This window comes from Synchiropus splendidus, chromosome 11 (assembly GCF_027744825.2).
Source record: "Synchiropus splendidus isolate RoL2022-P1 chromosome 11, RoL_Sspl_1.0, whole genome shotgun sequence".
Taxonomy (NCBI): Eukaryota; Metazoa; Chordata; class Actinopteri; order Syngnathiformes; family Callionymidae; genus Synchiropus; species Synchiropus splendidus.
Genome location: NC_071344.1, coordinates 10526698 through 10538732, shown reverse-complemented (window position 1 = coordinate 10538732; position 12035 = coordinate 10526698). Strand labels below are relative to the sequence as shown.

The 12035-nt window shown below is 48.0% G+C and overlaps 2 protein-coding genes across 3 annotated transcripts; both read left to right on the top strand.

The window, feature by feature from the left end:
* The first annotated feature begins 53 nt into the window (after positions 1 to 53).
* On the top strand, positions 54 to 8355 carry mcm7 (minichromosome maintenance complex component 7). Of its 2 annotated transcripts, none has more exons than XM_053879393.1 (15): positions 54 to 249; positions 1702 to 1781; positions 2259 to 2423; positions 2491 to 2615; positions 2816 to 2996; positions 3069 to 3206; positions 3285 to 3434; positions 3651 to 3765; positions 4922 to 5053; positions 5129 to 5212; positions 5293 to 5504; positions 5569 to 5834; positions 6683 to 6851; positions 7480 to 7589; positions 7936 to 8355. In XM_053879393.1, the coding sequence occupies exons 1-15, from the start codon at positions 219 to 221 to the stop codon at positions 8150 to 8152; spliced, it is 2175 nt and encodes a 724-aa protein (XP_053735368.1). In that variant the 5' UTR covers positions 54 to 218; the 3' UTR covers positions 8153 to 8355. The 2 variants fall into 2 exon arrangements, with proteins under 2 accessions (XP_053735368.1, XP_053735369.1); XM_053879394.1 differs by lacking the exon at positions 54 to 249 and adding an exon at positions 1161 to 1244.
* A 2245-nt stretch (positions 8356 to 10600) lies between these two features.
* On the top strand, positions 10601 to 11997 carry LOC128767047 (uncharacterized). Its single transcript, XM_053878746.1, has 4 exons — positions 10601 to 10652; positions 10718 to 10762; positions 10845 to 11005; positions 11164 to 11997. The coding sequence occupies exons 1-4, from the start codon at positions 10601 to 10603 to the stop codon at positions 11995 to 11997; spliced, it is 1092 nt and encodes a 363-aa protein (XP_053734721.1).
* Positions 11998 to 12035: the final 38 nt, after the last annotated feature.

The window sequence follows — 12035 nt, the reverse complement described above, 5'->3', positions numbered from 1 at the left end:
AAAGAAGCCCGCCTCCCTTCGCTGAAACAGCGATCGTGATTGGGTCCTGTGGACGTCATACTCGCGCCACTTCTCGTACTGAGACTGGGGGAGAACAGCGAGTCGCAGCCGCACTAACACCGGTCACCAAAATCAACAATTCACTCCAAAACACCCCCGGTTGTGTAGCGGATTATTCGGAGACAAGTCGTCGCAACTTCTGAACAGCAGCTGCAGTCATGGCTCGTAAAGACTACGCCGCAGAGAAAGGTAAGTGGACGTTCCGCGGTTTCACATGGCAGCAACAGGTTGCCATGAACAATACAGCGACGCGTTCTTCTCAGTCGTTGTCACCACTTTTGGACGCGTTTGACCTCACTGGTTTAGTTTCCTTCACATTTTTTTTAACTTGCGCGATTGTTTTTTTGCGTACTTCTCCGTATCAGCAACCTCGGAAATATCGCCCAAATATCTTCAAAGTACAAATAAGTCCGTTCTGTAGAGTGAATCGCATCTCGTCTGTGTTTTCCACTCGGAGTAAACTGTTGCTTGACGCCACTTATGTTCAAGCGGCGAGACGCTGAACGGACCAGTGACCCGGATGAGGCCGTTTGAGACAAAGGAGCAGGCGCCTCCGTACTAGAACATGTGCGGTGACAACTTCAAAAGCTCCCACTGGACCCCACAGACTCGTGTAACTCCAGTAACTCCTTTCTACTAAAGTGGTGTATGTTTTATGAACCCTTTGCGATATCAGTTTACGCGACGCTCAGTGTGTGGATCGCAAAAATTGCTGCGCCAGTGGACTGCATGTATGGCCGCTGTCTTCCCCAGTTATGTTTGCACGAGTGCGTTTATTTAGTTACTGGGAAGTTGCCTGAGTTTGACCCAGTTACTTGGTCAAAAGTTAGATGGAGCTATTTCGTTGGGGCAGCTATTAGTGTAGTTACGGTAAGCTAGTCGAGGCTAGCATGTGCGATGCTCGAGACGGAAGCGACCAAAAGCTCGACAAAATAAACCAAGGTTGGAGTTATTAACAGCGATTCGGTTTCGTTAAGGTTTCCCGCTCGTTTTAGCGCTAAACGTTGGGCAAAGTTTGACTGAAAACGCCGCTACGTCTCGCACTACTTCTCACTGCGGATGCAGGGCCGCGGATGAATATCTTGTGTGAAGAGGACAAAAGCCATGTGCTGCTTTGTTTACAATAACATCCTCGTAGAAGAAATAACAAACCGCTTCGGAGATCGTCCTGCAACCACCCGAACGTAAGTCGACACTTAACTGTCACCACGATGCGTTTGTGAGCGATTTGCAACAGCGTGTTAATGCTTTTGCTTGTAGTTACGGCGCTTTTTTGAGGCAAACCAACTGATATGTTGTGTCTGTAAGATGGACACTCGGCTGTTTCCTGCTGTCGTGTTGACACTTGGAGCCCGCGGCTCCGCGTCTTGGTGGCTGCCGCTCTTTTCTCCACTGATTCTAGAACGCGAACAAATTGGCTGGAAGTGTGGTCTGGTGATGCGTCAGTGTCAGTTTGTGCTGATCTGGATGCAATAGTGACTCATCGAGATTTACTGGATGCCATGTTACTCAACAAAGAGGGTCGTCGCAGGACAACACATCGCGCCTACAAGTGCTCAGGACCAGTTGTACTCCATTTATAATGTCATTTCAATTCCTTATGGATGGCTAACGTTTTTTTTTCCTCTGTTTCCCCGCTAGAAAAATGCAAGCGTTTTTTGCAAGAGTTTTATTCGGAAGATGACAATGGAAAGAAAGTCTTCAAATATGGAGCGCAGTTGGTGAGTCCCTTTAAAATGTTAATAAAATGACCATTATTAGTTTTTTAATTTAAAAATCATTCAGGTTTCGTGAAGTAGGAGAGTTGTCATGTGTTAATGATATTTTTTGGTCATGACAAGGCACTTTAATTTATGATCTTCTTTACCGGCCTTTCACAATTGTAACTGTTTCAATAGCTTTACCTTCTGACAGCTGTGGTGTAGTGATTTTTTACAACTCGCAGGCCAACAATATGAGATTTAACTTGGTTATTCTGCTTCTGATGGATTTCAGTTTTACTTGATTTTAAGTATTTATTAAAATACTAATCTCATTTTGGGTTTGAAGTTGATCTGTACTATGCATTTCCATAACCTCGATTCAAAAATGTATTGGTTTTTCTTTTCTATTTATCGGAATCAAATTTGGAATAGAGTGCTGTTAATAAAATATAATATGCCAGAAGAGATTTCAACAAGGGTCTTGCCTGTGTGCAGGTGGCCCTGGCTCACAGAGAGCAGGTCACTTTCTTTGTGGAGTTGGATGACGTGGCAGAAGAAGATCCCGAGCTGGTGGAGAGCGTCTGTGAGAACGCCAAACGCTACACCAGCCTCTTTGCTGATGCCGTCCACGAGCTGCTGCCTGAATACAAAGAACGAGAGGTGAGTGCTCCTCAAGTGACAAATGCTTTCTCCCACAATGTGTATTGACTGTCTTATTTCGGTGCAGGTCGTGGCCAAGGACTCTTTGGACGTGTATATTGAGCACAGGCTGATGTTGGAGCAGAGAGCACGTGACCCCGCAGACACACGAGACGCTCGCAACAATTACCCTCCAGAACTCATGAGGAGATTGTAAGGGAACTACATTTACTGGATAATATTCCAATATTGCAGTGTATATATGGTGTGAAAATGAGCATGAATACGGCAAAAACTACTTCTATAAAACTAATACTCATCTTCTCTTGTCTGGAAAGAAATTGAAAATGACTTGTTTGCTTTGCCAATTTGCACACCACTGTGCTTGTCTCAAAATTGGACTGTTCCCACAGCGAGCTCTACTTCAAACCTCCCGGCACCTCCAAACCCAAGGTGGTGCGTGACGTCCGCGCCGACAACATCGGGCAGCTGGTGACCGTGAGAGGGATTGTGACCCGGGCTACTGAAGTCAAGCCCATGATGGCTGTCGCAACGTACACGTGCGACCAGTGTGGTGCTGAGACCTATCAGCCGGTCAGTGTCCAGGGGTCTCTTCTTCTTCCTTCTCTCTCGAGAGATTACTGACTAGTGGTGTCCCTGCTCCAGATTCAGTCTCCCACCTTCATGCCGCTGGTCATGTGTCCCAGTCAAGAGTGCGTCACCAACAAATCAGGAGGTCGTCTCTACCTGCAGACCAGGGGCTCCAAGTTTGTCAAGTTCCAGGAGCTTCGCATTCAGGAGCATGTAGGAATTTGGAAACTTGTCTCTGACGACGGCACAATGTATGGAAGCACGGCCTCATATGTTTTTGAATCTCCTCAGAGCGACCAAGTTCCTGTGGGGAACATTCCAAGGAGCATGTGCGTTTACGCCCGTGGTGAGAACACCCGTCTTGCTCAACCAGGAGACCATGTGGCCATTTCCGGAGTCTTCCTCCCTCTGCTGCGCTCCGGCTTCAACCAGACTGTTCAGGTGTGACACAAACTAGTCACCGTTTCTGTGGCGATGAACCCACGCGCCAGTTGTTGACCTCCAGCCATGTTGTCGACTTCATAAGTGAGAAGATGTTACAATCTAGCGGCGACTTGTCAGCGCACAGTTTTTTTGTTCTTTGGATGACACTAGCTGTTCTGCTCGTTCAAAGGTTTGGTGCTGTTAAAATGTGCTCAAGGGTTTTGTGGATTTCAGGGCCTGTTGTCGGAAACGTATATGGAAGCTCATAACATCGTCCTCATGAACAAGACCGAGGATGACGAGCTGGGCAATGAGGAGCTGACGGACGAGGAGCTGCGCAGCATCTCAGGTGAGCCGGGTGTTTTGTTTGGGATGGGCTGCTGGAAATAACATTTTACCCCCGCATGGAAACCTTTCGTCACTAGAGTCACGGCGGTACACTACAGCCTCAGATGAATTGGCGTTGTGTTTTACCTGCACAGGATTTTCGCTTGAGTGGCAAGACTTGTGAAGTTTTGGGCAATGTGTTAAAGTATGCTTCAAGCTTGGGATGGGCGATGTGTCCAAAAAAGTTATCGTGATAAATGTTGTAATTTCTGTGATAACTTAATTATCACGATAAATACATTTTCATTCTATCCCATGTGTTTGACACACTACAGTCTCTCTTGAAACTGTTTTATGTCGTGATACAAACTGTAAGTCCTTTGTCTTGTGTGATGGAAAACCTTTTCACAATTCTCTCTCTTAAAATGCTTGTTTTTCATTGCCTGATTGAAGATTTCACTAATACTTTGAACACTTTAGAATTTGTGGATGGTCCCTAACTGACGCCAGCTTAGTAACATTACGCTGCCTGTGAGAGTGTCCGCGATCAGTGAACCCTAATGGGGACCAATAGCGGAGCCCCGTCCAATGTCCAACTATTTTCACCATGGTGTTTCACTGAGGTGCCAGCGCAGTTGGAGACCTGCATGTGTTGATGGTGAACCAAGGCAGACGACTGCGTCAGAGAACCTATGAGGACCACTCCATCTAATAAAATAAACATGACCCAGACACTCGGGGTCGACCAGTGTCATTATCAAAGACTTTCCTGGATCAAAAATAAGTTTAAAACTACGATGGTGAACCAAAGTCCACCGCACTCTCCACAACTGTCACACGCCGGCTGTCGGATGCTGCAGAGCTGGTAACACCGTCGCGGTCTCGTCATGTTCATGTGTGCAGGTCCAATGCAGCAAGTGAACCGCGTGTTTATCGAATTTATCGCAAGATGCAGAATTGTCATTGTGGAGATTGTGTTTGGCGGTATCGCCCATCCCAAAGTCATGTTGTCAAACTTGTAGGCTGTTAAGTCAGCATTCCTTGTGATGCCTCAAAACTCCACCAGATCTCTGTCAAGAGCTTGTTTGTTTGCCTTCCACGAGTGCGTGGTGGTTGGTCCTTACCTGGCCAGTCTTCTTCTCAACACTGACGTCAACTGGGTTTTAATTCTTTGGCAGATGAGGGCTTCTACGAGAAGCTGGCGGGATCCATCGCTCCTGAGATCTATGGGCATGAAGATGTGAAGAAGGCTCTGCTGCTGCTGCTGGTGGGTGGTGTGGAACAAGCCCCCAAAGGCATGAAGATCAGAGGTGGGTTCCTATGTTGCACTCATTTGCAAAACATGTTTGAGTTTTAAAGCTCATGGGTCCTTCCTCTGTCTCCAGGCAACATTAACATTTGTCTGATGGGCGACCCCGGAGTGGCAAAGTCCCAGCTGCTGTCCTACATCGACCGACTGGCGCCTCGAAGTGAGTCTCCTCACGTTCTGGATCTGTGTCCAGTTTGTACTGGAATGTGTTGACTGTTATTTGCTGTGCTTGGGTTTCAGGCCAGTACACCACCGGCCGCGGCTCCTCAGGCGTGGGTCTGACGGCAGCGGTGATGAAGGACCCAGTCACAGGAGAGATGACCCTGGAGGGCGGGGCCTTGGTCCTGGCTGACCTCGGCATCTGCTGCATCGACGAGTTTGACAAGATGGCCGACGCCGACCGCACGGCCATCCATGAGGTGATGGAGCAGCAGACCATCTCCATCGCCAAGGTGAGAATTGAAAGCGTTGTTTTAATGGCTCCGCCTCCGACGCTCACACCTGGCCTCCTCACAGGCCGGGATCATGACCTCGCTCAACGCTCGCTGCTCCATCCTGGCAGCCGCCAACCCCGCCTACGGTCGCTACAATCCAAAGAAGACCATCGAGCAGAACATCCAGCTGCCGGCCGCCCTGTTGTCCAGGTTCGACCTGCTGTGGCTGATCCAGGACAAGCCAGATGCTGACGCCGACCTGCGGCTGGCCCAGCACATCACCTACGTCCACCAGCACCTGCGCCAGCCGCCCACCCACTTCACCCCCATAGACATGAAGCTGATGAGGTGAGTGATGGTGGCATTCAAAGACGTCTGACTCATCGCTGTTTAAGTCCAATTTTCCCCCCAAGACACTCAACATTTTAACTAGTGGTGGCACTTTAACGAGTTTATGAATTACAACATTATTACGATTAATTACAACAAAAAAATAATTTAATGGAACAGTTTGCTCTCCAGACAACAGGGAACCTTTGTAAGTGCAGGAGTTCCTGGTCCACTGATCACACTGATGCACAAGACACGTGGCAGCTAGGATGATAACAACAACAACAAACATGGAGGAATCCCTGAACAAAAGCAAACAAAAGCATCTGTTTGCTTTTGTTCAGGGATGTTTCTCACTACACAATGGCCAGGGTTTCCACTACTCTGAATTTACTTGAAATTCTTATACAAAAATTTTCAAGACATTAAAAGAGCTTTAGTTTAAATGGTGATATAAAAATATGTATGGGTCCATCATTTGATTCAGTAATATACCAAATTCATTCAAATTGAAAAATGTGGCTTCTTGTGGCAAATATTCTTATACCATTAAATTGAGATTAATGAATCACAAATCCTCTAACTAGATTTGTATTATTTTTTTGAATCCCTCCCCTAATTTTAACATGCACATCTCTCTGCTTTGTCCTTTTGTATCATTGATATTTGCCACTTAAAAATCATTGAAACATTCAACTATGGAATACGGTAGCGGTTGTAAACTGTGCACCGTAACACAACTAAAACGTGATCTGAAACTGAAGGGATGAATGACTTTTGTGTTGTGTCTGTTTCACTCACCCTCGCCCGCTGATCAGTTATCGCTGCAGTTTGTCCTCAAGTTTCCTCCTCCTATTTTCCGGCAGGCGTTACATCGCTCTGTGCAAGAAGAAGAATCCGGTGGTTCCTGAGGCGCTGGCCGATTACATCACCGCTGCTTATGTGGAGATGAGGAAAGAGGCCAGAGTCAGCAAGGACACGACCTTCACCTCGGCTCGAACCCTTCTGTCCATCCTCCGCCTGTCCACGGCCCTGGTGAGAACCTTTAGTTGCCCCTGAAGGTGGTTTGGACTCCCACCCGTGCCAGTCTGGCAGTGATGAACGAAGGTGCTTGAGGTTCTCTGTGAGGTAAAGTGCTTACAGTGCAGGTAGTGATGTTACCCTGGTCTACTGCAGTGTGAGCACTTGTTTCTCACGCTGGACTGAGGACGTCGCTTCACGTTGTGGGGTGTGAACATTGGTGGAACTCTGCCTGTGGTTGTCAAAAGTGCTGTTTGTGCAGGTAGGAGACATCATCTACTGCAAAACCGGCACTTCAGGCAAACACTGGTTTGCCGTCTGCGGCGTGCGTGGCCCGCGTGTGGCGTCTGGTCCTGATCAGCTTTGCAGGGTGGGCAGTCAGCCTGTGTGCGTCTGGTGCAGCTGTGCAAACCCATGCAAAACTGACCGTGGTCAGAGAAGTCGTCGCTGCCGAGCAGAGGATTAGCTGGTGTTGAGAGGCGGAGACTTGGGCAATTGCCGGACTTCCCAGAGGGCATTGCACTTGTCTCGGTCTGACAGTGCCGGCACAGCGCAGCTGACCGACTCCAGCTCCGGCATCAGTCGGGCCCGTGGGTTGTTTTTGTTTGAGCAGCTGTGGAATTCACCCACGTTCCTCTGGCAGGCCCGCCTCCGCATGATGGACTCTGTGGAGAAGGAAGACGTCAACGAGGCCATGAGACTGATGGAGATGTCCAAGGACTCGCTTCAAGCCGACAAGTCCAGCGGCGCACGGTGAGCCTTAGGTTCTCAAACCAACAAACAGTTTGAGACTTGCTGCAGTGTTGGTGACCGGATGGTGTTCCACCTTAAATCCGCTTTTATGAGCTTCCTGCAGCGGCGGCTGCTGCTGTCCCTGGAGGAAGTCGTAAAACATGTCCAGATTTTTATGAAGCTTTTTCTCAAGTTCGTGTTCATACAAGCCAAACAACTCTGGAGTCTTTTCAGTGGGCAGATTTTCTTTTTTTAGCCTTCAACTTAAAAGTACATGAACAAAAAAAGTGATCTCTTTGCAAGGGTGGGATTCTTCAGTCACGACTATTTCCTGAACCTGCATCTGATTTCGGCGCTCTCCCCGCAGGACTCAGCGGCCGTCTGACGTCATCTTCTCTCTGGTGCGTGAGCTGTCCTCAGAAGGCCGAGGTGGAGCCGGAGGTTTGGTCCGCATGTCTGAGGCGGAGCAGCGCTGCGTGTCTCGCGGCTTCACCCCGGCACAGTTCCAGGAGGCGCTGGAGGAGTACGAGGAGCTCAACGTCTGGCAGATCAACCAAGCTCGCACCCGCATCACCTTCGTCTGAGACGGCTGTTTTGTTGCTCCGGGACTCTTGAGCAGTTGGAGATTTGTTGCTAAAGCTTTTATTGTCAAAACCCCTCTTCCATGTTCTTGTAAATACATCAGATAATGCACCGTCACCTGCTTTGTCTTCCTGTACATTTTTATAAATTGTTGAGCAAGTTCTGCTGAGCTCAGTGTGAGCTGTTGAATTCTCGTTCTAATAAATCTGCCAAAGTATTTGGGTCTGTTTCGTGTTCAACAGTAAATCTTTGTTTTGTGATTGTTTCATGATGCTGTTCATTTGTGGCGTTGTGAAACGGTGCCCAGAATTTCAGTGGCCACTAGATGGCACTGTCTGCTGTACAATTAAACCACCATCGCCAATTAGAGCGCCACCTAGTGAGCTCTTTAAATTTGAACACGTTACTTCATCAACCATCATTACTGAACTGTATTTGACAATCTTTCCTCATACAGTTTTATATGGATGTTGTTGAATGTTTGTCTGGGTATGATGTCAAAGGTCATTCATGATATCCCTAGAAGTCCTGTAGGTTTGCATATTAGTTTGTGTATTAGCGCCACCTACTGAGCTCTAGAAATGCTTTAAGCGCCCTGAGAAGCTGTGGGATTTTTCTTTTTTTTTATATATATATATATATATTTAATTACAGTTTTGCAAAGTGCCGGCATTCAATTTTGAAAATGATGCAGTGGTTTGTAACTTGTGTAGGAAAATACATAGATAACAAAACAACGTAGACGTAGAATTGCAATAAGGTTGGATTTCTTTGCTGAAAAATGTGTCCATCTTTTTGTGGACAACCCATATTCGTACATCAGGTCCATCAGCCTTCAACCAGTTCCTTGTAATAGCTTTTTTAGTAGCAAGCATCAAGATTTTCGATAAATATTGATCACTCTGAGTGTTACATTCGAATGTCTCCTGAAGAATATTTATAACATTGTCCCAGAATATTGTTGCCTACATTTTTTATTTGACATTTTCCGTCCTTCACACAAAGGCCTTGTGTGTATCACGATACAAAAATCCATTCCAAACTCAGGCGATTGGTTTAAGATGACCACAAATTGTGGAGCACCACACACTGCAGGTCAAATCTGGTTTGGAAGTTCCCCGTCAACAGTCTTGATCTCAACCTGTTACCAGAGTTCCAGCAGCTGAATATTTGGGCCCAAACTTGCTGAATCTAAGACGTGAGCCGAGCTGCAAACAAGAAGCAGATTTGGGTGTCGCTCTGCTGAGACCCAACAGAGCAAGTGTCTCCAGGTGTCCTGGCTGAAATTCGTGACTCGTCTGCACCATTTTCCCCAGGAGTTGCACTCGACTCAGCGGGCGACTGTTTCCTCGCAGACTTGATGGAGACTTTCCACGCGAGGACTCTGCTCTTTACGACCTTCAGACCTCGAGGCCTTTTTATCTGTAATTGGCACCAAGGCCCCTATTAAAGTGCATTATTAGAGGAGGGAGGGGCTGGGGCTGCCGTTTGAAAGACCCCTCGTGCTATGGGGCCGCGCCATTTTTTGTTCCGCCGACACGTTGCTGAGTATTTAACGTCTGCAGGAGGAGACGGAACAGAGGCGGCTTGCTGAGGCAGGTGAGTGACCGCGGCCATTTCACGCTTGGCCTGGAAGAGCTTTGGAAATGGAACATAGCAGTTACTTTTCTATGTATTTTGCTTCGACAACAAACTTGTTTAAATCTCTTACACCTTTGCTTGTGATAGAGCAAATGATGTGTCTTAGCTGGTCCTTTAAAACTTGCATGTAGCTGTAATAATGATGGTCATCACTCTGGAAAAGCCTCTATCTTGTGTCTCTTAAAAGCATTAAGTTGCTATCAGAGAAATGGAATTTGCAGGATTGGGCCCAAATCTGAAACAGTTTCTCTCACTTATTCATGTTTATGTATTGAAAATGACTTTCTGAATCTCTACTCTAATTCTCTGCGACTACCATAGTTTTTAAAGCCCGCTGTACTGCAAAAATTATCATATTTTTAAATATTTATTATTATTATTGCCCCATTTAAACTGTGTTGCATATTTAATCTTCAGTCATATTATTACTGGATTTTAATGTAATTAATTATAGGTTTTAGAATTAATCTAATCGCGAATAATCATACTTTTCACTCACTTTTAAAGGCATCTATTTATTGTTTTTGTGTATTGAAATACATTACATTTTTAGAGAAAATAGCTCAAACTGGACTATTCCTACCGTGTCATTTAAAATGGAAAGAAAATTGGGGTAAAGTAATTTTTTAATGTTTCGTTGTCTGAGCTGTTTGAAATGTCTAGGAGGGTCTCTCAAAACAAACATGTTACGTCTGATATTCATCTTGTTTCAAATTTCCTGTTGAATAAACTTGCATTATATTGATATTTCTGTCGTTTCTAATGCTTTTTTGAGAACTAATGAGTGTATCTGTGTGTGAAGGGGTGAGATGAAGACTACACTTTGGTTGGTGGGGACTCTGTGTCTAACATGGCTTCCAGGTGAGTCCAACTTCATCAGTCTAAACTAACATGAGATGACCATGTGACCTGTCCGTCTGTCACAGGCCGACTGGTGGCCAAATCCCTGCTGAGCTCCATCCAGCAGGACGGTAAGTTCAGTCACGCGCTGGCTCACGCACGGTGCCGTACAGATGTGAAGGCCGTGACCCTCCTGCTCTGCTCCCCCGACAGGGATGGTTCCTGTCGGTGACGTCAGTATCGACTCCGAGAGAGCGAACGACTTCCTGACCCACTCCAGACCCAAGAGGAATGTGGACCCCAGGTGGTACCGCAACAACCCCGATTTCCAGTCCTACTACCGCTACTACAGCAGCATCGGCCACACTGAGGGGGTGAGACGCACGTTCAGGTCACAGTGACCCCCACAGCAGCGGACAGATTTCACTGTCCAACACTCTCCTGATGAAACGATCAGATGTGTCTTGAGAAGGTGTTGCTCCTCGCTCCACTCCGTATCCGCCTCACCAGCCGCTGTCCTGTTTCCCTCCAGCTGTACGAGATTGACAAGCTGCGGATGCTCTACCAGCAGATGAGGTACCTGGAGCACACCTACGGCCCCAACGCCTCCTACTTCCAGAGCAAGCTGGGACTCCCCGTCCTCATGTGCGACCCCGCCACCGACAAGAACTGCAAGGCCGTCCCTGCACCTCCTCCGATGAAAGGTGTCCCGAAGGCCACCGAGCCACCGCCCACTCCCTCCAGCGCCCCCCCACTCCCGCCCGCCCCGGTGATCTCTCAGGCAGACGTGTTGTATCTGTGCAACACCAAAGACCCTCTCTGCAAGCCCCACATCGTCTACATGCCTACCGGCGCGGTCCCGGTACTCTGTGACCCGCGATACCATCCGCACTGCACCCCTCAGAAAGCCCCGCCACCTCCTGCTGTGAAGGCACAACCTCCCCCTCCGCCCCCTATGAAGTCCGCACCCCCTCCGCCCCCTATGAAGTCCGCACCCCCTCCGCCTCCACCTGTCCTGGTCAAGAAGTCCCCCCCAGCTCCCATCCGAATCTTCAAAGGCATGGAGTACGACTGTGACCCTTACTGGGACCCCGACTGCCTGATCGACCACCCGCCCAGGCCCGTCAAAGGAAAAATCATGGCCCTCCCGCCACCGCCTCCTCCTCCAGTTGTGGAGAAGGAAGAACCAGCGGCGGAGCCGACCCCTCCTCCTCCACCTCCTCCTAAAGGGAAAAAACTCCTTTTGCCACACCCCTACTTCCACCCACTCCCCTACGACCCCAGAGATGACCTTTACGACCCTGTCCGCTTCCAGTACCCCCAGCCAATCGAGCCCGCCGACGAGCCTGCAGAAGAAGACCAGTAGGACGCAACCGAAAACAGACTGTGATCCATTGCACATTG

Bases quoted from the DNA above. Each gene is read 5' to 3' on its own strand.
- mcm7 (XM_053879393.1), top strand. From the start codon at position 219: ATGGCTCGTAAAGACTACGCCGCAGAGAAAG. The intron at 5,835-6,682 runs GTGAGTGATGGT...ATTTTCCGGCAG, and splicing joins ATAGACATGAAGCTGATGAG to GCGTTACATCGCTCTGTGCA. The intron at 7,590-7,935 runs GTGAGCCTTAGG...CTCTCCCCGCAG, and splicing joins GACAAGTCCAGCGGCGCACG to GACTCAGCGGCCGTCTGACG.
- LOC128767047 (XM_053878746.1), top strand. From the start codon at position 10,601: ATGAAGACTACACTTTGGTTGGTGGGGACTCTGTGTCTAACATGGCTT. The intron at 10,653-10,717 runs GTGAGTCCAACT...CGTCTGTCACAG, and splicing joins GTGTCTAACATGGCTTCCAG to GCCGACTGGTGGCCAAATCC. The intron at 11,006-11,163 runs GTGAGACGCACG...GTTTCCCTCCAG, and splicing joins GCATCGGCCACACTGAGGGG to CTGTACGAGATTGACAAGCT.